This window comes from Falco cherrug, chromosome 4 (genome assembly GCF_023634085.1).
Source record: "Falco cherrug isolate bFalChe1 chromosome 4, bFalChe1.pri, whole genome shotgun sequence".
NCBI lineage: Eukaryota > Metazoa > Chordata > Aves > Falconiformes > Falconidae > Falco > Falco cherrug.
In genome coordinates this window covers 53739635-53767516 of record NC_073700.1, presented here as the reverse complement: position 1 = coordinate 53767516, position 27882 = coordinate 53739635, and the positions used below count along the sequence as shown (strand labels likewise).

General features: G+C 38.4%; 1 protein-coding gene across 2 annotated transcripts in view; it reads right to left on the bottom strand.

Annotated features, from left to right (window-relative positions):
• Window positions 1–531: 531 nt before the first annotated feature.
• The window catches only part of LOC102052497 (meiosis-specific coiled-coil domain-containing protein MEIOC-like), a 35838-nt gene continuing 8487 nt past the window's right edge, over window positions 532–27882 (bottom strand). For both annotated transcript variants that reach the window (XM_055707865.1, XM_055707866.1), the window contains exons 2-9: window positions 26485–26616; window positions 19812–19935; window positions 19413–19579; window positions 15521–15622; window positions 13165–14971; window positions 9764–9898; window positions 9476–9656; window positions 532–7746 (exon numbers count right to left, since the gene is read on the bottom strand). In XM_055707865.1, coding sequence (XP_055563840.1) covers window positions 7487–7746; window positions 9476–9656; window positions 9764–9898; window positions 13165–14971; window positions 15521–15622; window positions 19413–19558 — 2631 coding nt within the window. In that variant the 5' untranslated portion in view covers window positions 19559–19579; window positions 19812–19935; window positions 26485–26616 and the 3' untranslated portion in view covers window positions 532–7486. The remainder of the gene's footprint in view (window positions 7747–9475; window positions 9657–9763; window positions 9899–13164; window positions 14972–15520; window positions 15623–19412; window positions 19580–19811; window positions 19936–26484; window positions 26617–27882) is intronic.

Sequence of the window (27882 nt, the reverse complement as noted above, 5' to 3'; positions counted from 1 at the left end):
AACAGTACATTTCATTTTCTATATGGCCGTCTATACCTACCTGCTGTGCACATATAGACACACCACATGCAATTCCAGAATACAAAAGAGATTCCACACACCGGAGTTCAGCTCATTGAGGAAAGGGGAGGGGCATTAAGATCTGCACATCAGTGATCTGAAAACTGTTGTCTTTCAATGTCTTTTAGGACATTCAGCCTAAGGGAGTTATATGTTCCTGCCTCCAGCCTCCATGCCAACAAAACCTGATTGTGACACTCAGTAAAGTGAAGTGAATCAGTTTGAGAAATGTGCTAAATTCACCATAACTTCCACCCCCCAACCCCACAATGTTCCATGAATTACTTACTAAAGATTGTCCATTATTTTCAACTACTGGATGCAATCTAGTATCTTCAGTCATCTCTCTGGGTGACATTTGATCTTGCATCCAGGTCAAAAGATATTCCTCAGACCCAAGCACAACAAATGTCACCCAAAACTGCCCATTCTTCTTCCACAGAATTTGCTGAAGTAATAAAACCAGTCACATAAAACATGAAGAACTTTAATTTTTGTAACTGCATTAAAGCAGAACACATAACATGTCTTTTCAAGGCAGAATTACCAAAACCAAATTCATCTCACATGGAGAACAGCAGCTGATAAATAGTGTGAGTTAAACTAAAGAAAACAAGAAGCTGTAACTAGTTATTAGGGACATAGAGGCAACACAGTTGATTATTTAAATAAAAGGTATCAGGTATCAAATCACATACATAAAAATACTAGAAAATTACACTGGCCATGATTTATTACAGAACTCTCATACTTCTGAGACTTTCATATATGTAACACAAAACTTAATAATCTCTTTTGACCATTGTACCTTATGCTTAATAGAAATGACGTGCTAGTTGTGCACAGCTTGCCTGGTGCTACTTAACACAAGTGAACACACAACCCAGCCCGCAAGGCATCCCAATGTTCCACAGAAAACAACTAAACAGAGGGGGGGAAAAAAAAGGAAAAGCAGATGAAATTCACAAGTTATGGTGTACCAACACCCTGTAGTATCAAAGTACATCCCAAAGAGATCTGTGAAATATAATTTTAAGAACATTACACAAGAGGTAGAAGTGAGATTTTCGTAGCGTTCATTCAAACATCCACAGTTGTTTTACAGAAATACTTAAACAAGCCTAAACTGATTAATGGTTAAAATCTAGTATAATCAGCCATTGACTTTTTGTTTTTTAAGCTAAATTATACTTTCACATATTTCTGTTGGGCCTACTGAATGGATCAACTCACAAAATCCTCCTTCAGTTAATATCTCACTAGCCATGTAAAATTTGCCATTTTAAGCGTATGGGTTTGACCAACAAACATGTAAAAGAGATACTTCAGACAGCAAATAGTATATTAAAATAGAGACACTATTAATATTTGTATATCTGTCATAAAAAATAAAAGGAAACTTATTTTTCCCATATATATTGGAAATAGCCTAATTCTGTGAAAAAAAACCTATGCTCATTATTACTGTGCATAAACTTTTAAATTGGTTGTATTTTATACAGTAAAAAACATAAAATCATTGCCAGACAAAGATTGCTTTAAGTGGACTCTGATTTATTCTTTCTCTCTAACAAACTTTTTAAACACTATATGCAAATATTTTCCTTTTTAAAACTCATTTGGCAAAAAGGATTTATAGCTCCAGTTCCTCAATTTTTTAAACAGTTGCTCCTAACCTGATACATTTTCAGTCTGTAACAGCACACAGTACATACATTAAATGCATCTTTTTTTTTTTGCACCTTTGATTAAAGTATTGCTAATGACGAAAAATAAGAACCTTCCTTTCTATCTAACTGATAAAATTTATTTGCAACATTCCTATTATTTAAAAAAAATTAGAAAGCACTATCTACTACAAATAAGAGATGCCTGGTTTTTATATAATGTTCTGCAAAACAAAAAAGTGCTGGTGACTGAGATGGATAAGCTGCACAGGAAATAAATCAAGGTCTTAATATGGTTAAGGTTATATTTCCATTGAAGCAGATCAGGATTAAAAAAGGTGCAAAATTCTCAAAAAACCCACAAGTTCAATTCAGCCAAAGTTTCTGCAGTAGGTACATTCCTCAGCTTTAAAAGAAAGCAAAATTTATCCTGCTAATTCCAAGTTGTCAGTGTAGTGAGAAACCTTATAAAAAAGGTTAGGAACAGTTCCTTCTCAAGTTTCTTAATATCAAATGTTCAAGGTGAATTGCTAAGCTTCTGTTTACAAAGAGCCTACTTAACTCCAGATACCATGCCAGTAAAGCAACAAAGCCAGACAAAGACAAAAATCTGTTAAAGCTGCTGGCTTCAGTGGAAGCAGGTCTACACCCATCTCTTCAGTAGTCTAACTGCAAACACACCTGTTTAAAAATAATAATAAAAATATGTATTCCAAAGTCAACTGCTCTCATGCATATTCATATGCAGTATTCCCTGTTCTTATTCAATATAATCTACAGTTGTGAGGAGTTAAATAATCAGGAACTCAAGTGTTTCCACTTTAATGACTAATAGGAAAAAAAAAAAATCTATAGAACACTGTGGCCGCAAAGTAGAATTTAACACTTAGTTTTACAACTATGATCATGTACACTGTCAAAGAAATAAAGATACAAAGTTAAAAAAAAAACCAAACCCAAGCCCTACTCCTTTGGGTTGCTCCAACATGCAGCACTTTGACATTATGGCTCCCAAGCAGAGAATGGAAAAAAAACCCCACCAACCCAGATTTCAGCATAGGTAACAATAATACTTTTAAAAGAAATACATATAGGCTTAATGTCTGTCTGTTGCACAATCTTCACAGCATTTAAATGAAAAAAACAACCCAGCTTCCCACAGAATTAGAGCTATGACCCAATATAAAAATGTGTAAGTGAGAGCATCATAGTGAGCAAAGCTAGATGCTGTCACTTAAGGAAGAACAGGTTTTAAAAAATCACATAGGTCAATGGAAGTTTTATGCTAAGTACTCGTGGCATTTCTCATTTTCTAAGTCCAGAAAAGCTGAGCTTCAATTCTACTTCATCTTCTTCCCTTACAGACAGCAGTTGAGAGGCGAGAGGTGGTGATCTTGATCCAAGAGGGAGGACCATACGCCGTAGGTTTGAACTGGCTGTTCCCAAGCCCTTTTCTAGGCCCTCAAGCCAGTACACGGCTCGATTCCATATGACTAAAACATACAGGGGTGAAAAGGATGGCTACCAGAGCAAGACAAGCACAAGCCAACTCTGCCACGGGCCTCAGCAGTTGAACCCTGACAGCATCTGTGGGCAGCAGACGGGGAAAAGGGAATCGCAGTTTAAGCAACAGACTCCTGCCCCTCAGGCTCACACCCTTCCGACCACTGGAGCCACAAAGAGGAGGGGCCCTGCCCACTGGAAGTAGGGTTTCCCGTGGGTCAGGGTTTCCTTCCTTCTTGTAGCTCCCTCTTTCCTTCTTTATTTCCCTAAACAGAGCGGGAAAAGGCCTGAATAGCAGATCAAACAATCCCAGGAAACCATGCTCACTGTCACTTCTGGAAAAGTGCATGGGAAAGCTTGGAAGCTTTCCATACAGTTTGGGAGTATGTCCACACTTCTCTGAATAGGTAAGTACCTCAACAAACGTCCCACTCACATAATCTTCTATTATTCATTTACTTCAGCAAAGAAAAAAGGTACCAGGAATAATAAGAGACTTCTCATGAAGACTACAGCATCACTTTCTAAGCTGTAAGGCAGATTCCAAATTATTTGTATCCAGGTACAGGCAACAAGACTAGTAGTGGTGGTAAATACCAGGAGCAAAGAAAAATATTCAGTCTGGGGGAAAAAAAAACAACTCAAGCCACAACAGCACACTCTTGAAAAGCCACAGCAAAACAAGCATCACAAACTTGACAACCTCCCTGTATGCTGTTCTAATAAAAATAATGAAAAATACCAATGTCTTAGTTTTAGTCTATATAGATACCATCAGAATAATTTCATTGCCAGAAGGACCCTGCAGATACAGAAAAAAGCAGATACCAAACCTAAAATCAAGAAAAAGAAGTTCTTACTCTGATGCTGACCTCTTCTGGGAATCGGTAAGGTTGAACCACCAGAAGCCTCCAGTTATTTATACAGAAATAACTAATTCTTAAATCTACGTTGTATTGGACTATCAAATTGGGGGTTTAAAGCATTAAAGATTCACGGCCAACTATTAAGACATACACCCTGATAATAATCTTGACTGCAGAAGGGACTCAAGTATCTTGTTTTCTTTAAGCTGGAACAATCTAGTACTGCTACCATTACCAGCTATAACTCTGCTGTCATCGTCACCTCATTCAAAAATGTAAACTGCATAAATCAAACCAGAAAATAAATAAAAGAATGAATCTCAACAAACCTGGGGGTGGGGGACGGTGGGAATAAACTTAATTTTACCTGGTTGTTCCACAAGTTGGGGTGGGGTGACATTTTTCAAAAATCAAACCTAACTCCAACCCAAAACCACCTCTCTGGTGTAGCTGTCACCTAATACCTTGCCTCTGCTTCCACTGAAGTCAGTAAAAGGTGAATACAATTAGTCCCTAAAACTAGAAATGTTATACTTACACTTATTCATACCAAAAATGTAGTGCAATACTTAAAAGGTTTGCACACTGTTGCTAAATTAAACACCAGTCAGCTAAAAAAACAATTTATGAGTGTAACAGAGCTGCTGCAACTCCAGGTGATTATTTTACAAAATACAGTGTTTTTCCCCCGGAAATATAAAAGGGTGTGCAATAAAGCAACAGAACTGAAGCACTCTGAAAGGACTTTTGTTTTTATAGGTCTAATGCTGCCCATAATCAAATCGTTTCAAGAAATGGGCACAAAATTGCTTTGATACGAAGACCCCGAGTTAACAGAGCAAGGCAAAATGAAATGTGAGCACATGCTGGTCGCATTTGTAGGGCATGACAAGGAAAACCTGACACTAACACATCTGACCTGTGGCGACTCTCCACAGTCACGGTGCTTTATGCTTGTTAAAGAGCCCATAAACGGGACAGCCCGACAGTATGCGAGAACGACATGAACGGCGTATGCCAACTGTTGGCTACAGGCAAATGCAGCCACACTGTAACCCTTTTTAAATGCATTTTTAAACTGCAATTGAAAACAGAAGTGAGCATACAGCTATTTATCATTTTTGAAAAATGAGACTGTTAAAGGCACATTGACTATATTAGGAACCAATTAAGACCACATTCCTTCACAACAATAATTAACACACGAGCAATACAATAAGGACCTACTACGCCCCATACATTCACCACTACAAAACAATCCTGCAGGACTACAATTGTTCTGTAAACAGAAAAGCTGATCAAGACTTTCAAATTCTGATCTCCTGTCAACACAGTAATCATAATTAAAAACCTAAATTATTCAGTAACTGAAATACTGCAGACCACATTTTAAACTGTGGAGTATAGTTAATTAGTTCCACAAACACAAATTTAGCCTTCTTAAATTAGTTTGTGCAGATAAATTGCACATTAGATAAACTGCACACAGAGGAAACATTCACACTAAAATAACTCTCTCCACTACCTGTTGTTTAGGCTAAGGCTGAAAAATATTCTTTTAAGTTGAATTCACTTTCTTTAGGGAAAAAAACCCACAGTCTTGCTATGCTAAGATTCTGATTTCTATTGACTCTTGCTTTTAAACTTTACTCAGTGGATTACAATGAGGCTTGCGTAACATTTTTCTACAAAGTTATGCAGCTACTGCCTCATTACAGTTAATGACAGTACTATTGAGACTACATCTGCTCTAGAAACATCCACAGATCCAAAACTACAGAACTGCATTTGGAACATTTTGCAAAGTACGTACATGGAAACAATTACATATTTATCCACAAAATGTTAAATTCAACATCAAACACTATGGAACATAAAAATTTCATTTTCATCTTTCAAACTTTGCTTATATCCCCAACTTAATTCACTTTTAAAATAAGAGCTGCTCTCCCAAACCATTCATTAATATACTGATACCCAAGAACCTTTGTTGGTTATTAGTACACATTAAGAGATCATGTAACAGTAAGACAGTTGTTAAAGCATTATTTATAAGTGCCCTAAGAACAAAACTTGAATTACTTAATCTTTTCTAATTCTCGCCCTGAACATTCACACCGATACATGACACTCCGATTGTCTAAGCCACAGAATGGAGACTAGTTAACAGCAATTAAATATATTAAATCTTCCATGCGAAAAATTAATCATTTAAACAGCTTTGGTAACCTAGTATATAATTAGCTTTGTGTAAATATTTTGCAAACATCCCTTCCCCAAAAAAATCCCTATATACCATGTGTATATTTATATAATAATATACATATTTCCTGAGTAAATCGTTAAATCTGATTATTTGGAAGATTTGGCAAAATATCCAACTTTACATTACTAAAATAGAATTTTAAATAAACATTCAATGAACACGTTAAAATAAATATGGAATGTTTCTGAAAATTATAGTACCATGAACTTACACTGATAACAAATCATAAGTTTTAATTAAGTTACATACTATGTTATATAGTTACTGGATTTTAACCCACTGAGGAATCAATAAATCTAATTTCTAATCCTGAGTGACAATTTTATATCACCTGCTAATGTGTACTTCAATGCAGTACTTACTGCAAATCTAAAAAACCCTTTTTTTTCCTTTTTTTTTTTAATGGAAAATTTTAAATGGACTATGCTATAGAAAAGCTCGGTTTACATTGGTTTAGCTTGAAACTGAATTGGCAGCACAACTGCTGAAGCATCTCACAAAACCAACATTAAACACCGATTATTCTTGTCAAACTGTGAGCAATAACCTGAACGACCTGACTCCCTGCTACAAAAACAACACAGGAGTATGGTTTGTTCTGTACAGTGATGGGATACAAACTACTGAAGTGATCACTTTGGCACTTAAAAAAACTACATAATGGTGGAAAAAAAACCCCTGAACAATTGTGAAATACGTTTCAAATGCATTTTAAGTATGCTAAACTGTATCATTAACCAAAAAAAAAGGAGAATTAAGTTCTACCACACACTGGTTTCTCAGGTCATGGCTTGACTCATAGCTGATACATAGCTGTGAATAAGCACACAAGGAAATGCTCAGCTATTATTTAGTTCCCCTTAATAATAAAATTCTTATGTAGCAGACATTGCAATACCAGCAATATTAAAATTGCATTAACACTATTACAAGATGTGTCTCTCAACACCAGAATCACAGTAATAGAATTGCAGCACTGATCAATCATGTTAACCCCTTCGCTTTTTTATAACCTGTCAAAACCACCTTCCACGGTACTGTGCAGGACACTTAGCCCTTCCTTCCCCGTCCTCAGCCTTCTGCCTCCCTTTTGTGATCATTATTATTATTATTATTATTTGCTATTACTCCAGAATCCTCACAGGTTCCTCAGGTTTTTCTTTTTTGCTTCCTCCTTTGTTTTCATGCTCCATGCTGCTTTTTTCTTGTGTGCTTCTGTTCGGAGGACAAAGCTCTTGCAATGCCCTTTCAACAACAACTTGTTTTACGGGACCGCTTGAAGAATTTTTTGGCAACGTCATCTGTAACGCACACCATAAAGCGGTACGAGCCTTGCGCGTGGAAGCAGCCAAATCTCTAATGGCAGCTGCCAGAGCCAGAATATCTACAACAGAAAAACACATTAAAGGTTAAACTAGCATACAAGCCTGGTAAGATTATTACATTAAAAAAAATTCTGTAAATTAGTTCATCTCACCAGAGGCATGCAAAGTGTGCTCAAGAAAAAGCTAACATTGCACCACAGTACTGCATTGGTTGAATTCCACCAGCTTGTATTCTTCTCTTGCAAATGATAGCTGTAACATCTCACACTAATAGCAATCATAATTATATCCAAAACTCAGTGGCATAATCATCACACCTACCATACAATAATTAAGTCTATTTAATTAATGTTATCAGAGAGGACTGTCTACAATGATACTCACAAGTATGACTGGTAAAACTACCTACTCAGATCTAGCCAGATGAGCCTAACACAATCATTTTTTCATCCTCTGCCTTCCTTGCAGTGGCACTGACACCTCCCAGCCTCACAGTGAGAAAAGGCTCACTGCCACCCTTTGGATACATGATCACCACCAGCAGAACTCAAAAGAAACATGTCTTTCACAGTGAAAAACAGACTAAAGGCTTTTCTAGATGTGATTTAGATCATGCTTAGACACCCAACAGCAGCACAGCCCTTCAGAACCATAACTACGCTGCAGAGGTTACCATTAACCGTAAAAGACTAATTGCAAATTTTCTGACTACAACTGTAGTACAGGATGGTTCAAATAATAATTCCATATACCTTTACTATAAAGCATTAGCAAAAACAGATTTGGCGATTTTTTTATTTATTTTGGGTTTAGTACGATGACTCCTTGCTTCCTGACTTATGCTTGGGGCTAATATCACATCACACAATTTTATGATTCATTTTAGAAGTTGGTTTGCATATAGGACTATTACTTTTAAGGATATGACATCATGCTTGACGCGTAAGTTGTGAAAGCAAAACATTCTGACTCTCTTTACAGTTTATCTTTCCCTTCTTAGAAGGAAGAACTATCCCATACACATTGCTAGAAGACAATGGATCCACACTGACATCTTCACTGCAGCAACAGAAAATAAGACAATATAGGACAGCGCTGAGTAAGGATCCAAAAGAGGATGGGCGTGAGGCAGGGGAAGTCCATTCCTCCTTTAAAAATCACAAAAATTTTCTGAGATGCAGGTACTTTCTGAAGAAGAAGGATACAAACTTTACCTCCAGACCCCAAATTCTGTATCAACTATATGATCATTATACTGAATAGCAAGTTATCACTTACACAATGCTATTGGAAGGGAATGCAATCTGTCCTACTTTTGCCTTGCATTTACTGAAGTACATACTGCTGCTGCAAATTATTCTGGCTTTACTTCAATAGAAGTTGGGAATCGTGAAATGTAATTTCTGGCTGTTTTAGATAAGGTAGACACACAGAGTCATTAACACAGCATCAACACATTTGTTTTTTTACTTTATAAGCTGAAGTGAAAAGACAGACTACAATACCACTAAAAAAAAAGAAATTCAACTTGTTTAAAAACCAGTACATTTTTACTTTTAGGACTACTCATGGTCATATTATACCACTGAACAGTTTTTACAGTTCTCTTTTAGTCAAGAGGAAAATGTTTCAAAGTGTTTAAACTAGCAACAGAAAAAAAGAAAGGAAAAAAGAGCTCAAAGGTTTTTTTGCTAAGGTTACAATAATCACTGCATATCTCAAATGGCATATTTTCCCAATTAAATCTTTGAAAAAGCTTTTAAAACTACAGGAATGGAAAGCAGTTACCTTTCTCATTACTATAGCGTGGTGCTCCTTGTCTCTGTGGATTAGCAGCATTAATAATCTCATCCTTACGCCTTGCCTGTGTTACATGAATAGCTTCCATATGGTGTTCCAACGTAGTGGGTATGTTAACATGCACAGGGGTACCACGAAGCCTTTCCATTTTTCCTATTAATGTGAGCACCTGCCAGATACATTGAAAAAACCAAAATGGCTAAGCATTTATGAGCCTCCATTAAACAAACTTAAAACCAAAAAGAAATGCAGGAATTATAGCTCTAGAAGGCATACCCTGGCTTGTTCTCGTAACTGGTCGACAATCAAACGATCAACACGGGATGGGTTAGCAGGAAGTCGGGGGACAGGAGTGTTATTTGAGCTAGACATGCGCTTTCCTGGAAAGTTTCTTGCAAGGTCAGCTTCAGTCTGAAAGGGAAAAACATAGCCATTGTAAGTGTTTGAAATAAGTACAATCCACATTTTTAGGTCTGTTTAGACTTTTCAAATACATGACAAGTGCAATTCCTCTCTTTACTTCTGACTGCATTTACAGAAAAACGTTTCCAAATACCTGTCTAGATGTACTGCCAGCTGTTGTAAGAATAAGAATAGTCCTCTAATTCAGCTCCACCTCAGCATTTAATGCTTAGCTGCAGCTTTTAGAACGAAAGCTGTGCAACTTTATTTTAACCGATCTTGGACATAGATCTAGCAAAGAAATTTTTATAAAGTACCCCAGAAATTTAAATTGTATGCCTCACACTGCATCTCTCAAATGTCACACATTATAATTACTAAAAAAAAACACCACCAGCTTAAGCTGTATCTGAAGTGCATCAAGATTAAGCCAGATCTAACATAAACTGGTATCAGCTCTTAAGTCATCAACACAGCTGCCAAACTCCCCATTGAGAAAGGAACTGGCCAAACCAATATACAACTCAGGCAGTGAGTAACCAAATATCACCAAACCTCTTTTTGGACAGGAACTTCTTACACTTTGAGTAAAAAAGACACAACTAGCAGCTCATTCTCGATCTTGTTCCTTCTTCAGCATACAATGGACTTAGGAGAGAAAGATTAGGTACTGCATGGCCATTCAAAGCAAGGTTAAGTCCACATTCACACTGAAAATATGTGAAGTCCTTTCTTTTCTGGTTTAATGACACATCCATATTAGTCTCTGCCCTCACCTAACATGAATTACAAGAGCTGACTCCACTGCCGTTTGAGAGACATTCAGAAAAAGAAATGGATAAAGAAAGGGTCATGAATTCATATAAAGACAGTAGGTATTTAAGAATCACAACTAATAAGCAATTCACATTGCTTATCATCTATATGCACATTTAATATTGCAGGAAATTCCAAACAGACAATTTGTAGAATTTTTTTAAATGTGAGATCACTGGAAAAGTGATATTTATAGAAGGAAACGGGTAAGCTCACCATCACCATGAACTCCAAAGCAGTGCCAACGAACAGGTTTCCAAGAGCTGAAAGGACTAATTAGACAAGCTAGACAGAATTAAATGCAAGTTCTGCTGGGGGAAGTTTCTGTCTATGCTCATAGGGTAAGAACATCAAAAAGGTGAGAATGTCAAAAGGAAGTCCCTTCCTACGTACATATGTACAGGTGAGCAGTAGCATTCTCCCAGACTGTACTTACAAACACAGCCCAGGCACACTCTTGTCAGGCAGTATGGAAGCCATCTCCTTTTGAGGAATAAGTATTTTGGTTGTGGGAATGTGAGCCACACTATGGTAGATGGCTTGTGGGACCAAGAATAGTTTATATCCTTAAAGCTGTCTGCAGGTATAGCCTGCAACTACAAAAAAGGGACTGAGAAAGTCCGAGTAGATCACTAGGAAAAAACTGGACCAATTAGAATGGACCAGATCAAGTTACTCAAATCCCTTTCATTATTAAGAACACGATATAAGGATATGCAATCCTCCTTTAAAGAGAAAAACACAAAACCTAAATATTATGAGACAAAAACTATGACTCAGTCTTCCCAAATGACTTTGACCCAAATCCGACATGAACAGATTTGGAACAGCTGTCTTTGCCACAACAGAAAGCAGAAGAGTTTCTGAAAACATTGCTGTCTCAGACACACTGGCGCAAAAATCATCATCACTCTTTCTCACTTGTAGAGAATTTCTAGAATACTAGACAGGCAGAAAGGAGCCTTGTTTAAAGGCATCGGTGAGCAAGCAATACAGGCAGCCCTATTTACATTTCCGAAAGTCTATTAGCAAAGTCTCATAACTGATGCTGAAAAGATGAAGGTGCTCTCCAGAGATCCAGTCTGGTCAGATACCCATCTCTTTATCCAACAACCAGGTGCATTCTCCAACACAGAAGCAGTAAAGAGGCACTCAGTGTATAATTAAGACCATGGATTATTGATAATATAGCTTCCAAGACCTGGCATGGAGTTCAGAAATTTGACTCCTCTTGGGTCAGCACTTCCTGCTCCTTTTGAGTGCAGAGCTTTCACACCCAAGGGTAAGCTCCCCCTGCCAACAGTTCTTCGCAAAAGAGTCTGAGGCAGGAAAGTGACTGTAACAAGAAGAGGATAAACGGAAACTTCCTTTGGGAGAAGTCATAGAATCGGAAGATCATTTAGGTTGAAAAAGACCTTTAAGATCATTGAGTCCAACTGTAAATCTAATACTGCCAAGTCCACCACTGAACCATGTCCCTAAGCGCCTTTTAAATACCTCCAGGGATGGTGACTCAACCACTTCCCTCGGCAGCCTGTTCCAGCGCTTGACCACCCTTTTGGTGAAGAAATTCATCCTAATATCCAACTGCAGACATTCAAAACACTGTAGGTTTTCTCTACAGCCATGTACAGTGTGCCCAGGATTACTTTTATTTTTACTAAATCAAAGATTTAGTAAAACAAGAGACAAAAAGATAAGGGAAAGACACCACAATATCACTGACAGGAGAAAAAAAAAACACCACAAAAAACCCAAAACAAACAAAAGAACCCACACCACAGAAGCTTCTCTCCTTAAATGACTGTGCAGGGAAAAGCAGAGCCTGGGTTTATAATACTTGAGTTAAAGACTTAATTGGAGGGAATGAGTACAAGACAAGAAAAGGAAAGAGATCCATCTAATGAAACTGTGCAATATGAGGTGCATAAAATGCCAGTACTTTAAGAACATCCTGTGGCAGTGAGGGCCCTGCGGTATCATCATATATGGCTGGTGGCTCTAGAGCCATAACAGAGGACTACCGTGTTAATAATGACTATCTCATGATCTTTCATTAACCATATAAAGAAAAAACATCCAAGCTAAAGACAATTCAGTGCTTTGGCCAGTAACATCATTATGACATTTGCTGTAGCAAATATTGTGGGTTAACAGAGAGAAATGTTGTGTTAGCAGCCCTAAGGAGAAAAGACTTAGAAATTGAAGCTCAAAGCAGCACACAATCTAAAACCAGTCATGCCATAGTCAAAGCAGATGATGTAGTTTTAAATACCTAGAACACCAACAACATGACAACAGAACCCTTGCCTCCTCAAAACAAGTGACAGCCCAGAGTATCTACTCTCTATATATCTAGAAATTATTTATATTGCTATATATAATTTACTTTATAGATATATAAATTGTTTCATGCAATCACCTGCTTTGACAGGAAGTTATTGTCAGTTGTGTTTTACCTTCTTTCTCTCTTTCTCCAAAGCTCTCCACTGCTCATAACACTCCTCCAGTCGGATATGAAGCTCATTAGCAGGCCCACTGCGATTTCTTGGAGGTCTGTACTTGTTAAATGGTGTTGGAAAGGCAAAGTACGGTGCAGGTATTTCCCCACAAAAGAGATCGTTGATGAAGGGATTCAAGTGGTTAAAGTCATCATAATGAAAAAGATCAACAAGTTCTGAAAATGGAAATGGTGACGGAGGAAAACTGAAATTATTTGCCGATGAAAACAGGTGGTGATTAAATGGAGGAAAGCTGGGATTTTGCTTAAAATCAGACATTAATTGGAAAGAAGGAATAAAAGAAGAATTGATGAAATCTGACATGCTACCACCATTCTGCTCGTGTTTTTTTCGGAACACGTTGAACTGCTGACGGTTTGGGGCTGTATATCCAAAATGAGGAATCCAATTCTTTCTACCTCTTCTATCATCTTTATTACTATTTTCTTGGGTCTGCTTTTTGGGAAATCTGTGGTACTTCTCAGGGTCTTCACCTGCAGCATTCTGCTGCGTTAACCAGTCAGATGAAAAATTGATGGGGAATTTACGGTATTGCCCCTCCTTATTAGTCAATGAATCATGCTGTGATCGCCCAATGGGTTTCATTTGCTTCTGATTTTCTGAGTTGAAATTAGAAACTACCAAATTATTAGAAACACCATTTGATATTTGCAACCTTCCATCTTTCCTTGAAGGGAGGGCAGGTAAGATCTGTGAGTAGTAAGAGGACTGTGTTATAGACTGATGGGTGGGAGAACCACCAGACATGGTTGAAACCCCTGAAGACGACTGTGGACTTGTTACCACTTGCTTTTCATACGTAGTATCTGATGTAGCGGTCAGACTTGCAGTTTTCCCATCCAGCCACGTACGTCCATGGTACAATGAGTAACTTCCATTTTGCGTAACATTTTTTACAGATAAATCATATTCAGATACTTTATGAGAGCATTCTTTAGGACTAATATGAATCTTCAATTCATTATTATTAAAAGCATCTCCCAAAGTAAACCTACGATGACCATTTTGCACGTGGGTTTCCTGTGGTTTTCTGTTTGTCCCTCCAGAATAATTATTTTCTTTAAGGGGTTGGTTGAAAAAATATAGCGATGGATGAACAGGCGACTGCAATTTATGAGGACCTGTAAAGCTTTCATACCTTTTAGAAAACAAGTGGTTTTCCTGGGGCCCTTTATCCCAGGAGTCATCAACAGGCTGATTGGAAAGACCAGGGGAATACTTTGTTTGATCTTGAGCATAATTTTTCAGAGCCTTGCCTCTTGCCCTTTCACTTTTCCAGTACTCTTTCTGAATGCTAGTGCCTTCCTTCATTCTGTTCTGAGAAGAAAAAGTGCTAAAATTGGAACCGATTTTTTCATAGTCTCCATTTAACCTCATGTGGTCATAACTGCACAAATGCTGATTATAGTCTACATTTTGAAATGAAAACCCTTCTTGGTGAACTGTATTATTATTTTGCAAAGAAGAATTTTCAGGATAACTGTTCTGCAGAATATTATCAGGCAGAGTGCAAGGGCCAGATGGAGAAAGCCAAGACTCTATAAGATGAAGATCTTCCAAACCTCTGTGTAATATCGCCACATCATGAGACTTTTGCAAGTGTTCCTGATAGTAGTTCTGTGTGCCTACCAGGTTGGAAAAATCCTTACTTTCAACAGAGTGCTTAGATGAGAGCCCTGAGAATTCACCGTTGCTTCTAAGATCAGGTGCCCACATAGGTGGAAACAATCTTGAAAGAGAATTCCTGTAACAAAGTTAAACAAACCTCCTGTAATCATTTAAAACATTCCTTACATTAAATCAGTTAATGTGTGTGGGAATAATCATGATACATTTCCCCCATTACATTCTTTGCTAACCATATACAGGTCTCCTCCAAAATATAAGGCGGGGTGGGGATATTCCCACTGCAGTTGAGTAAATGCTATGTAAAATCTGACTACCAATACTACTCTCTAATGTTTACAATATGTATATTTGGAACTGCAGAGTTTATTTGGATTTTAGATTCTACTGTATTCAGTCAACTCCCTACTGGTTAAAATGAGATGATTTCTTCCCCCTATCCCCCAAATGCTGTAGACTGATGGAAGACTTTAGAAAATGTGTATTTCTAACAGGTTGTCGGTTGGATTTTTTACTAGCTATTGAAGAAAAACACTTCTACATTTCAAGCGGATTTATAAGACCTTTGTTATTCAACTTCATGAAATAAGTCGAAATGTGTATCATATCTGTGTGACAAAGGATGTAAAAACCAACATGTAACATACGAAAACACAAACAAGCTTACCAATCTGTAACTGGTTCTGGCTTGCTTGGCTCCTCTAAAATGCTTGACACTAGCCCAAACATATCAGGGCCACTGCCAGAATAAGAAAGATTTATTGGTGCTCTGAAAAAAAAAAACAGCAAAAGAGCCTAGATAAATACAAGTCTTTTTCTCCTAGACAAAACAGGCAAAAGGAAAAGTAAAGCATTACACCTTTGATTTATTTTAGCAGCATCTGCTAAGTGTTCTGAATTTAAGGTATCCTCAGCACCCACAAAAATTCTCTTCCTGCATTCATGAATTCTATAGCCTAGTAGAATTAAAACAATTTTCCTAACTTCTGGCTTCACCAGAGACTTCTCAAGCGGTTATGTGAAGAGACAGGAGCAGCAAAGATTCTTCACTCTTTTCAGTCAATATAACTATTTTATAGACATTTCTTCAAATCTTGACTTCTCCTTTAGAGGACAAATATGATCAATCTTCTCAAAATTTTGAGGATTCTGATTTATCTACTTCCATAATTCAAGAACTTTTATTTTAATCCAAAATAAAAAAAATATACTTAAGTTGACTTTTTAATCCCCATTTAGAAAGGAGTTGGTCAAAACTTGATTAAATATTCCTGATAAATACCAAAGGTGTTTAACCATTATTAGTCTTACACAAGCCCAACTTCAATCTTTTACTTCAGGTGCAAAACAAGATCTTTACAGAGCTGTCTGTAATGACACCTAACTCTTACTGAGAAGCTAATCAAAACATAACACTTAAGATCTCCTTCCTTCTAACACACATTGTTTTGCTTCAATAAATTTCACTCATCATCCTATTATCATTCAGCTGATTCATTTCTGTGTCCCTGAAGATCTCTGTCTTCCCTGCTGTCAGCTTATCCAAACAACTACATCATCTGCTAATGCTGCCACATAATTACTCAGGCTGATTTTGCCAATTAATAAAGACTATAAAACGCGGGATAAACTATTAAGACTATCACCTTGTTAATCTCTTGTCACAATGAAAATTAGCCACTTACGTTTTGCTGGCTTTAAGACCTCACCACATTTTGACTTCTAACTACCTCTACCATTTACTTTATGACCATTCAGTCTCCTCTGTAATCAATCTGGTCTATGTGGTTTTGTTTCAGAGAAACGCAAGTGCAAAGATTCTTTAACATGTTTTATGAATGTAGAACTGTCACGGATATCTGATAACCGGATCTCTTCTGTGTCTGTCAGATGGCGAACTTTTTACTTTTTTTTTTTCTCCAAGATGCCTATTTACTTCCAATTGTTGCAACCAACTGGAGAGCATAGATGAAATTTGCATCTAAATGATGATTTTCAGCAATGGACAGGTTCATTTACAATGTGGCATGGAAATTAAAAAAAATAAATTGCTGGCATTCAGTTTTCTCAAGTCCAAGGTAGGCAGTTATCCTTTCTGGCTTGGTACAAGAAAACATTTGCTGTAAAATCCCTCAATTTTGCAGCATCCAGGAATCAAATCTTTAGCTCCTACTGCAATAAGACAACAAACTACCTACCAAGTCAGAGCAACACAAAAAGAATCCATGAAAATAACCAACACACAGGAAAGGTAAAACCATACCAAACTGCTTGCAACTATACCACACAGAATACAGATGTCCAGCCTGACACCAAGTCTGCGGCAGTGAGCAACCTGCCCCTGCAGACAGAGAAAGAACAAGAAACAGGACAAAAGAACAAAGACCTACAGCTCCTCAGCAAAACTTCCAAGGCACTGGTGGGAGAAGGACGGCTGCAGATGGAAACGCAACAGATGAATGGAAATGGTACCTTTGCTGCATCTGCGTGCTGTTCAGGCTTTTGTGATTAGCCCTAGAACCAAAGCTAGGGACATGTACATAGCCTCTGAGGATGCAAATTAGATGGAACTATTGTCTTCCCTTGGGGAGATACTGCATTTAAGAATATGCCTGACTTCTTTGAAGGTGTCAATAACTTCATCCAACCTAGTGCTGAACACGGAGGAATTTTCAAATGGACGTGTCTCAAGAGAAGTTCATGGCACCAGGATATCAGTCTATTGAAAGGCCTATGCATAGGTTTGAGGTTCTGGGGCTCCCAGGATTGATTGTGAGATAATTTCAATGGCCAAACATTTGAGAATTAAAAGGACAAAAGCATAAGCAAAATTATGCTGCAAAGAAATCTCCAATGATGGATCAGTTGGTCTCATGAAGCAGCTTAGAGGAACTAAAATGATACAGGCGCACTGCACCTAATACAGTTAGGCACCAAGTACCCTAAAATATTACAAGAAAAAAACCCTTAAAGTTTATTTAACCTCAAGGTATACTGCATATCTGCAGTGTCAGAATGGGTGTAGACATGGATTTTCATTAACAGACAAGTACTGCACTTGTGGTAAAAAATACTGCTTTTTTTTTTTTAAAAAAAAAGCTATTTTGCAATAATCTGAAAGTTGCTTTTAAGAACAGATTATATATCATATTTAGTGGATTGCCACTCAGAGCTGAAATTTAGAATTACAGTTAATACTAACGCTATTTATTAAAAAAAAATAATTAAACATCTCCGTAACACTACCCAGGGAAGACTAGCAAAAAAGATAAAATAACAGTAGCTTCTTTGCAATGCATGTGTCTTCCTTAACTGTTACCTTTTGGCATCTTGTGAACCAGTGGACTCCCCTTTCTCCCCACCACAAACTTCCTCTTTCTTATTAGGCAAGTGATTAAAAAAATGCAGTTAGGTTGATATTAGAAACACTAACAGCATCATCATAGTGTCAAAAGCTGCTATGCCAGTCTGTACCAACCCATCTCGCCTGCACCCCCCCCCCCCCAAGAACAAGCAATATTACGTTACCAGGACTTGGCACCAAGATGAAAAAAAAACGAGTGGGAAGCCTAATAAGAAATCATTTTTTACACATTTATCAGGCTGGAATAGTTTTAATGTTACAATTTCAATTGCTGTACACAAGCCATAAAATGACCAATATGAAGGAGAGAACCAAATATTTCCATCAGTACCCCCAGTTTCTGTAATCATTCCCTACTCCTTGGTATCACTCATGATTTTATAAAAATCATTCCTCTGCAGAGTGGAATCAAAATCAAAGAGGAGTTTTATTTACTCTCCACTGACATGGAAGCTTTCAAACCCCTGTCCAGCCTTGCTGCCCTTTTCTGTACCTTTAATAACTTTACTGCATTATTAAGACTGGATGATCAGAAGTGCCTATAAGAGTCCAGACTTGGACAGAGTGGATTTCTCCAGGGGAAAAAAGATGTTTCATGATTCAAATAACAAAGACTCTTTGCATTTGTTCAGCATCCAAACTGCAAAATTATTTTTTTTTCTTGAAAATCAAACTTGGAGTGCACTATACCAAGGCCACAATAAGACAGTAGGCTGGCATATTTTCAGGAGCAGCTATATGCACATTTACGCTTTCAGCAGCAGAGGCACCTCTTACAGAGAGTGTTAGATACAGGTAGAGTGTATTGTTCATGTTCCAGGAAATACACTACTTTATCAAGCAGGATAGTTATAAGCCATGGTCCTGAGGGATGAGAGGCATGGAAGGAGAGTGGGTCTTTTTACTTAAGGAATTTTCAGTTACATGTCAGTTTACCATTTCATTCCCCAAATGTAGTATTCCTTCCAAATTTTAAAATGTGCTTACACATAAACACACACACACATTATACACACACAGACTGCCTACCTTTTTTTACAACTTCTACAGTAACTATCATACAGCAAAGAAAATTTACTGAGTTTCTAGATATCCCATAAACTCTTCCTAAAAAGATCTGGAATCCCATTTGTTCTGCTCCATAATATCAGCATTCCAGAACACCATCATAAGATTATACCAAGAATGCTCATACCGTTTCTTTGTGCAGTCTTGAAAAGATGTTTTTGAGCTAATATCCTCTCCACATGCTGACCAGTCACTACAGAGCCGGGAAGATTCTAGCGGAGGTGGTGTACTAGTAATTGCTCCTAATAATGGGGAAAATAACTGAGTGTCCATTTTTTGTTTCTTGCTATTTACCTATGTTGAAAAGAGAAAGAAACATTTTGAATATTACATGTTTACATAAAAAAGCAGTAAAGGCAATGAAGCAATCCCTTCTTTTTATCTTGAGCTAAGTAATTTTTCAGAAAAAATGTAGCTATGACAAAAGGATACAGTCTAAAACTCATTCCCTCCCCTGCCTTCAAGTAGTCCAAATCTGACAAATGTATGCATCTACGAAAAATAAATAATTAAATAATAAACTTACTCTACAATAATAGGATTTCTCAACAGATCTCACATTGTAGGTGTTTGCGTGTCACGTCCACAAGCTCAGAATCTTCTAGCCTATATGACTGGAAATGCACGTGTCACAGGCATACGCAACCCTTCTGAGAAAACAAAGGGAAGAGCAATTATTCCTGCTATATCCCTGAAAACACAAAATGTTCCAACCAAGAGCCCATGGTAAGCAGGGAGGAACATTTGTAAACTTGACAGAGCAAAGTGTGGATAAGAAAAGTAAACTAAGTACTGGTCCAGAAAGGACTATTATAAATCATTAATTTGAAGAATAAATAATAGGAGATCTAAGCAACGTAGGGAACTGTGCCTTCACAAAGTATCTCAGCTAGGAACTGGCACAACAGAACCTGTGACTGACAAAGGTTTAAGCAGAATACAACCTACTTTGAGTTGGAAGGAACCTCTGGGTTGATATAGAACCTGGGTAGATATAGTTCCCCTGCTCAGAACAGACCCTGTTAGATCAGGCTACTCAAAAACTTGTGCACTTGAATTTTGAGTTTTCCCACCACTTCCTCTATGGGCAAATTTTGAAAATAGTCCGGCCCACCTTCTCTATAACCTCCCACAAGGCAGCTGCACACACCCGTAAGATCTTCCCTTTCTCTTCACCAGGCTGATCTGACACAGCTCACTCAGTCTCTCCTTGGACATCCCATTCTCCCACCCACAACCAATTCAGAAGCCTCTGCAGGACCCACTCCAGTACCCTTCTTGCACCGGGGAGCCCCAAACAGGACAGAGTATCCAGTTGTGGCCTTACAAGGGCAGAACCCAGGGGATGATAGCAGCGCTCAGCCCGGTGGCTACAGTCTTGCTGTGACAGCCCAACATCGGGGCAGCCTTCTCTGCTGCAAGGACATGCTGCTGGTTCATGTCCAACTCTACCAGCAGCACTCTTGATCCTTGTTGATTAACTTTCCCAAGTTTTGACTCTAGGAGAAAGACCTCAAGCTTTCTTGGGAAAAAAAAAAAAAAAAAAAAACCAACAAAAAAAACACACACAAAAAAATTCTATAATAAGAGAACTGAACTAGCTGCCCCTTAATTTTCATAAGCAGACATCCAGGCAAGATGGAGTACTTGTTCTGAAAAGAACATTAGGGAGACTTAAAAAAAGAAAAACCCCAAACCCAAAACAACAATCCACAGACCAAAACCCACAAACCAAAAATACCAAAAATCAACCAAAAAACCCCACAAAAAAAACCCTAACAGCAACAAAAAAAATCCAACCCCCCCAGAACCCCAGATATATCAGTAGCTGCAAGAGACCATGGGACGGGATGCAGACTGAAACTGACTGGAGCATCCAGCCCTGTGCTTTACACCTTCCTGAGGAGACCAGTAACAAAATTCCAGAGAAGGAATCTCTGCCTTTACAAATACTAATATATTTAATGAATTAAGTTGTCACCACAGTGCCCATAACATACGAACAGTAATGCCTGGGAGAATGGAAAGAAACTGCAGATTAAATGACTGCAGGTTCCAATACATTTACACATAACTAAGATCACTTCTGAGGCCATGAGACAACCTGGAGATTGTTCGACAATCCCCAGCTTCACTTGGATGCGTTAGTCATAAAGGTATCTAACAAAAGCAACAGGTTAAAGAAAAAGTGATGTTGTGCATGTCACTCCTTTAGCAAACCGCTCCTGCTAAGCAGGTTTATCCATCTGTCCCAGCCTCATTAGAGACAAGAGATACGGAAGGGTGCTGTGCTAGGAAGTTAAGCAGGAATTTGCAGAGCTGTGGCAGGCGGACACCCTCTGTGTACAAGCTGGCAGCAGGAAGAGTGTGAGAAAAAAAGCATAATTAGGTTACCCTATACATGAACTCTGGATACCTGGCTGCTGAAGACAGAGAACAATGATTTTTTTTTTAGGACTATGAGGATAAAATTAACTTCTGTCACACTGTTCATTATAAATACAGCTGGAATAGGTACAAAACACAGCTACCCACCCCACCCCCCCCTTAATCAGGATGGTCAAACTAGCCTTGGATCCACCAAATGAAACCATTTGCTAAATCCTTATTGCCTTATTGAATAACTGCAGAAAGGTCTCAACCCTGTACTTATTAAATTCCTGAAAGGGCTAAAAGAAAAACAACATGAAAGAAAAAATGGTGCTACAGAACAACTGGGTCCTCATACTTAGAAAACATTTAAACCGATCTACTCATCTCCCATTTTATTGCTTCCAAGATAAAAATGGCACTGTCAGTGGGAACTGTACTGGCAGCTCCATGAGACTGGTGCTTACTAATGGAGAAATACCTCTGAAGCCCTAAACAAGCCAACGGAAAATGGAAGGTTTAAGGGAAATTTCCACTGTCTGAATACAGCCTTATGCAGTCAGTCTGTCTAGAGCCATTTGAAAAGCTTTTCATAGCTAGAACTTTTAAAAAGTTATTCATAAACTAAAAGACTAAAAATTTCAACGTTGATCATTTCACTATCTCACACCCCATCCCTTCAAAAAAGAAAATGCTAAATTAATTTTTCTCTCTCCCCTCTTTTCTTGCAAGTAGAACAGCAAAATCCTGCTTACTACAAATCCTCAGCCGGAATCTGGTTTAGTGAAAACTGCCACAGACTCAGCAGAACCCTCCTGGGTCTTGTCTGAGGAAGTAGTAAATACCTGGCCAAGTGTGCTCCTGCCATGAGCAGGACAGGGCAACCCTTTAGTGAATTTTTTGAATTAAAAAAAAAAAGTTTACACTGAGGGCTTATCACTTCCTATAAACTTGTCTTACACATCCAAACAAATCGCTATTAAATAATTGAATTAGAAGTACTATAACCCTGCAGAGGCTAGATACATATTGTGTAACATTCTGTACAAACACACCATCAATATCTATATCATTAAATAAGAGACAAGAACAAATTCCTGGCCCAAAACCTAAATGGCACAACAGTGCTTGCTTGTGTGATACAGATGAACTCTCACCCTACAGAACAGAAGGGTGGTATCTGCTACAAATTACTCCTGAACCACACACAAGCATCATTTTGGAAAGCAGTAGCAAGGCCAAAATTTTGGCCACAATCAGGCAGTATCAACAAGCACAAGCCAATGCTGAAGCCCTGGTCTTGTTTAGTCCACTAGGAAGCAACACAGAGAGAAATTATGCTCTGTGGCTTATATTTATATATAAATATATAAAATACTTGTGCATAGATTAAAAATAGGATCCATAACTACTGGATTTCTCTTTTTATTTTCAGAGACATTAATCACTGCTAATGTGAGTTATGCAGGACAATGTGACTGAAGATCAGCAGAGGAGGTACTTCATGCACCCTAGATACAGCCTCGTAACTCAGCACTTCCAAAATACTGGAGTCTGGCATTCTATCTAGTTAAACAGAATTTCAAAATAAACTGAGAAACTCTTGTCTGCACTTTACATTTGAACTTTGAAGAAGTTACAGTAAAAAAAAACAAAAAAAAAAAAAAAGGATGAAACAGCGTGTAGTCTCCTAAGCTTGTTTTAGTTTCAAAATTCTTCACTAAATTTCAGATAGTCATAAAATCCATAACTGGCTTTGCAGAGAAAGGACTGCCTGCAGAGGCACAGATGTGTTTTGCTCAGATTTTCGACTTAAAAAAATATAAATAAAAATCAATGAATGAAATTCTGTCTCCAAAAAAATTAGAAATAAAAAATAGATCAAAGGACAACTCCTACAGTATTCAGTAGGGCTTTTACTTCATTCTTTCTACCCTGCAAATCATGTGAAAGCCGCTGATATCACTAAATTACCTCTCAAAACAACAATAAAAAACTTAACCTACCTAGGTTTTTTTTAGATGTGGTATCTCGATGGATTTTTTTCTTCTTTTAAAGCATAACAAGACACAGTTTCTGTTCTTTCCCGTAAAATGGAAATGTGCATATACTAATCTCTCTCCCTGTGTATGAAACTGAACATGCTTTTTTCCAAAGCATCTAACACTGTTACTGAGTCACATCTTATCTTCAAATACATGCAGAGGGCTTTTAACTTCTGCAAGAAGCTCATTACAACTGAGGAACAAGCAAACGGAAGCATTTACCAAAAACATTGCCTATTTTCAAAAGCCTCATGCAGTTCTTTGTATTTAGAAGAAATTCCAAGTTTCTTTTATTTGAGGAGAAATAAAAGAGTAGAACATCAGTATAATGTTAATATTTCAACTATAAACATATATGAAATTAAATAGTATCAAAGCTATTTGGCACTGATACCACTATGTGACATCAGTCCTGCGCTCCACAACACACAGACCCATTTGCTGCCTGGCTCCTTTGTGCTTCTGCTTCATCCAGGCTGCGTGCTAAGGACTTGCTGTTATTCTGTAGGTGGTTTCACTGCTCCAGCAGCAAGGGCAAAGACCTTGAAAAAGGCTGTTACTCTCTCACTCCTCTTCCTGCTATTCTCCCATTCCCCAATGAAGTGTCAAGCTAGCACAGCTGCCAAGCATCGAGAGGCAGACGAAACCTACAAATCTTAGTAAAGGACTTGATAAACAGTAAATTGTATTAGGAACACAGAATCCTGCATGGCAAAGACCTTGGAACAGCTGAGGCTGGAAGGGACCTTTGGACTCAAGGCTCCTACTCAGAGCAGGTTGCTCAGCACCTTGTACAGTCAGGTCTGGAGCATTACCAAGGGTGAACAGGCCAGAAGCTGCACAGAAGTGCCAGTGTGCCCTGCTAGTGCCTTTGGACACAAGTATGAGACTGATTTCCCACAGAGAGTCACCTTCTTTGGTGAGATTCAAAAACCACCTGGATGCAATTCTGTGCTCCAGGAGAATCTGCTTTAGCAGGGGGTTGGACTAGATTATCTCCAGAGGTCCCTTCCAACCTCAAGCATTCTGTGATTCTGTCTCACCACCACTGCTTGAGTTGGGCCGCTAGGAGACAGAGATCTGTGATGTGAAAATCCTCCGTCCAAGAATTTAACAGTGCTGTGAATACAGCAGAAGACTCACGTATTACTTGTTATTACTAGAAATGTTTTGTTTCCTGTGCTGCCCAGCTAAGTACTGGAAACAGTTCAAGACGGTAACTGTCTATTCTGAGATGGTAATAGCTGCTGACAGAGCAGTGAAGGCTACTCAAGCAGACTGGAAGAAGTTCTCAGGACTTTCATAGAGACTACTACATTACGCCAATTGTATGAAACATTGGCAGTGACGTTATGTATGTCTGGGGTACCTTGCTGAACTGCAGTGTTAGAGGACACAGCCTAAAAAAATTCAACAGGGCTTCACTCTCCTCCTGTTTGGTGGTGACAACAGTCTATGACTTATATCAGATTAACAATTCTCTGAAAGGATATATTATAAGCTACAAAATAATGTAATCAGAGCTAAATATTTTCTTCATTATATAATTAGAATACATTATTTTTATTGGCCTAAAGACCTATCTGACAAAGATCTTGATCTTCCAAAAAGCATTTGAGCTAGATTAGGAAAAATCTTTTTACAGTCAGTCTTCCCAAAACAGCAGGAACTCTATGCTACAGAGCATTGCACACAGATGCTTTTTACAAACACCTATCGTAAAAACAGTAAATGACAGCACTGCACAGTATTATTACTTCTACACTGAGTTTCTTCTTCTCTGACTTCTTGGCAGGATAAATATTTCCTGTTTATTGCTTGTTTTTCTTGGCAAGACAAAGCAAACAAGAAAAAGCACTGTTCGGGGGGGGGGGTTGACTTAAGACTTTAATAACTCCTACTTACAGCCATCTTAATCCATAGCACACTGAAACTGGTTAATTCAGTGGTAATTAACTGGTAACCTCAGGATGCACTGCTATTAATTGGCCAAAACTAGTGGGTAAAAAAAAAATAAAATAAAATTATAACTTGCCTTCTTGGGTTACCTGGGAAACTAACCTGCAGAAGTACAGATGTGACAGGGATATGTAAAAAACTAAAACCAGGGGAGAAAGTAATTTATTCAGGTATCTCTTAATATCAGGGACAAACCCATGAAAATGGCAGATTAGTGGAGACTTTTTTCTAAATCCCAATTTCGTATCATCAAAAAGGTGCGTTACAGCAGCAAAGGGGAATAACTCTTTATCAGCTGTCAAAGAATTAAGAAACTCTTTTCCTGAGAAAGGAATCTGACATCTCAGACAGTTGGGTCAAAATCATATAAAAAAGCACCACTTAAGGTGGGACGGCAGGGAAGAAGCATTACATTTATGGGATGTTTGTTCAATATATGGGTTCTATAGCCCAACTGCTGTTAAGAACACTCATGAGCTAATGGGCCTTTTTGTTTTAAACACTAGCATCTAAATGCATTCATTTAACACAATCAAAGATTCTTTTTGTCCATGGTAATTTTGTGGTAAATCTCACCAATGCCCTTGACAAGAGGCACGCAAAGCCAGACTGAATGAGGAACTGCTGACTCCCATGAACCGAAGTTTACTCCCCTGTACTGACACAGTGAAAGCCGCTCCAGCTGTAATGTAGCATCCTTTTCAGGTGCTGAGGGTTTTGGGTTTTTTTGTTATGTGGTTATCCAATACACGTAGTTAGAAAAACCAACATATGATACAAGTATTTATTTCTGTTTACCTAAGCAACTTCACTTTTTTGACTCACCTGTGACTTGTAATGACCAGGGGTGGCACTTCGTCTGACCATGTCCTTGTTACCAGTATACAAGTTCTCTTCTCTGAAGTATGCAGCATTGCCGTGCAAGCAGAAATTTAGAATCTTACAGACAGACTTAGCCTATTTAAAAGCAATTAAAAAGGAAGGAAAAAAAAAGTGCTATAATTATCAGGTCTGCCAAAGTTGTACTTTACGCATGAAACTCATTTCTAGCTACCCACATTGCTCCCCCCGCCATCTCTCCACGTCACACCACCCACAGCTCTTCCAGTACACCTACATCTTACACATTTGCAGAACAATAACGATGTTGCTTTATTGCTGTGAGATTCCACATGACAGAAGAGCTCAGCAGATACGAAAGTTGCTGACCACAGGTCACATGGAGTCCCGGAATGGCTAAGCCAGCTGCACCAAGATGCAAGATGCACCTCGGATCACACAGGCAGAGGCACACTGCCTGACAAAGCTTGTCTCTTCAGCTTTATCCTGTCACACAGACAGATAAATCACACAAGTCCACATCTATCACACCAGTACATAAGCTCACCCCACGATTCTGCTCAACAGCACACATCTGACACAGAACTGAACATCCATCCCCATCACATCCTCAAGTACCTAGGACTGCACCCATTTAAGGGTTCCACTCCATCTTCAGGCTCATAGCTTCTGTCAACAGCAAAGGCAAGGTTGGCTCCTGTGACACATTGCTATCCAAAACCAGGTGTGATAAAAGCATGTTCCCAAGAGCGCTCTAAGTGTAACATGCTGATTCTAAAATCCTGCCCCGTGCTCTCCGCACATCCACTCGAACCCATTACAGTATAACCTCCTACACCTCCCCTATTGAAAAGCAGATTATCAAATTGCTGCTGCCTGTCATGCTCACACTCTGCACACGTGCCATTCCTCCAGATTCAGCCATTTGCATTACATGACACAGCAAAACAATGTCCCAGATTAGCAAGTCAATGCGCTACACAAACGTAAGGCTTCATCTTCACTGACACAAAGCTTTAATAGGTAGAAGCAGCGAATGGGGGAAGGGCTGCCTTTATGATTGATATAAATAAGGTGAAGCTTTATTATGATAAATTCTTAACAAAGCACCTGCTCCTCTCCTAAAAGTAATAACATGATGCCAGACTATACCCACATCCAGCTGTGGCTGACCTACCCTGACCTGCTGAATGGTAGAACTAAGCATTTACCTAATCTGATGTTCAATCTGAATTCTGCCACAATGATTTGTTCAACCCCCAGTCAAGTTTCCACTCTTCTCTTTTCCAAGGAGCTGCTGGAAACAGGCCAAGAGCAGGATGAAATAGTTAACCCATTCTTGATAGCTCATTTTGTCAGGTTTCCTACAGCATTTCCATCACC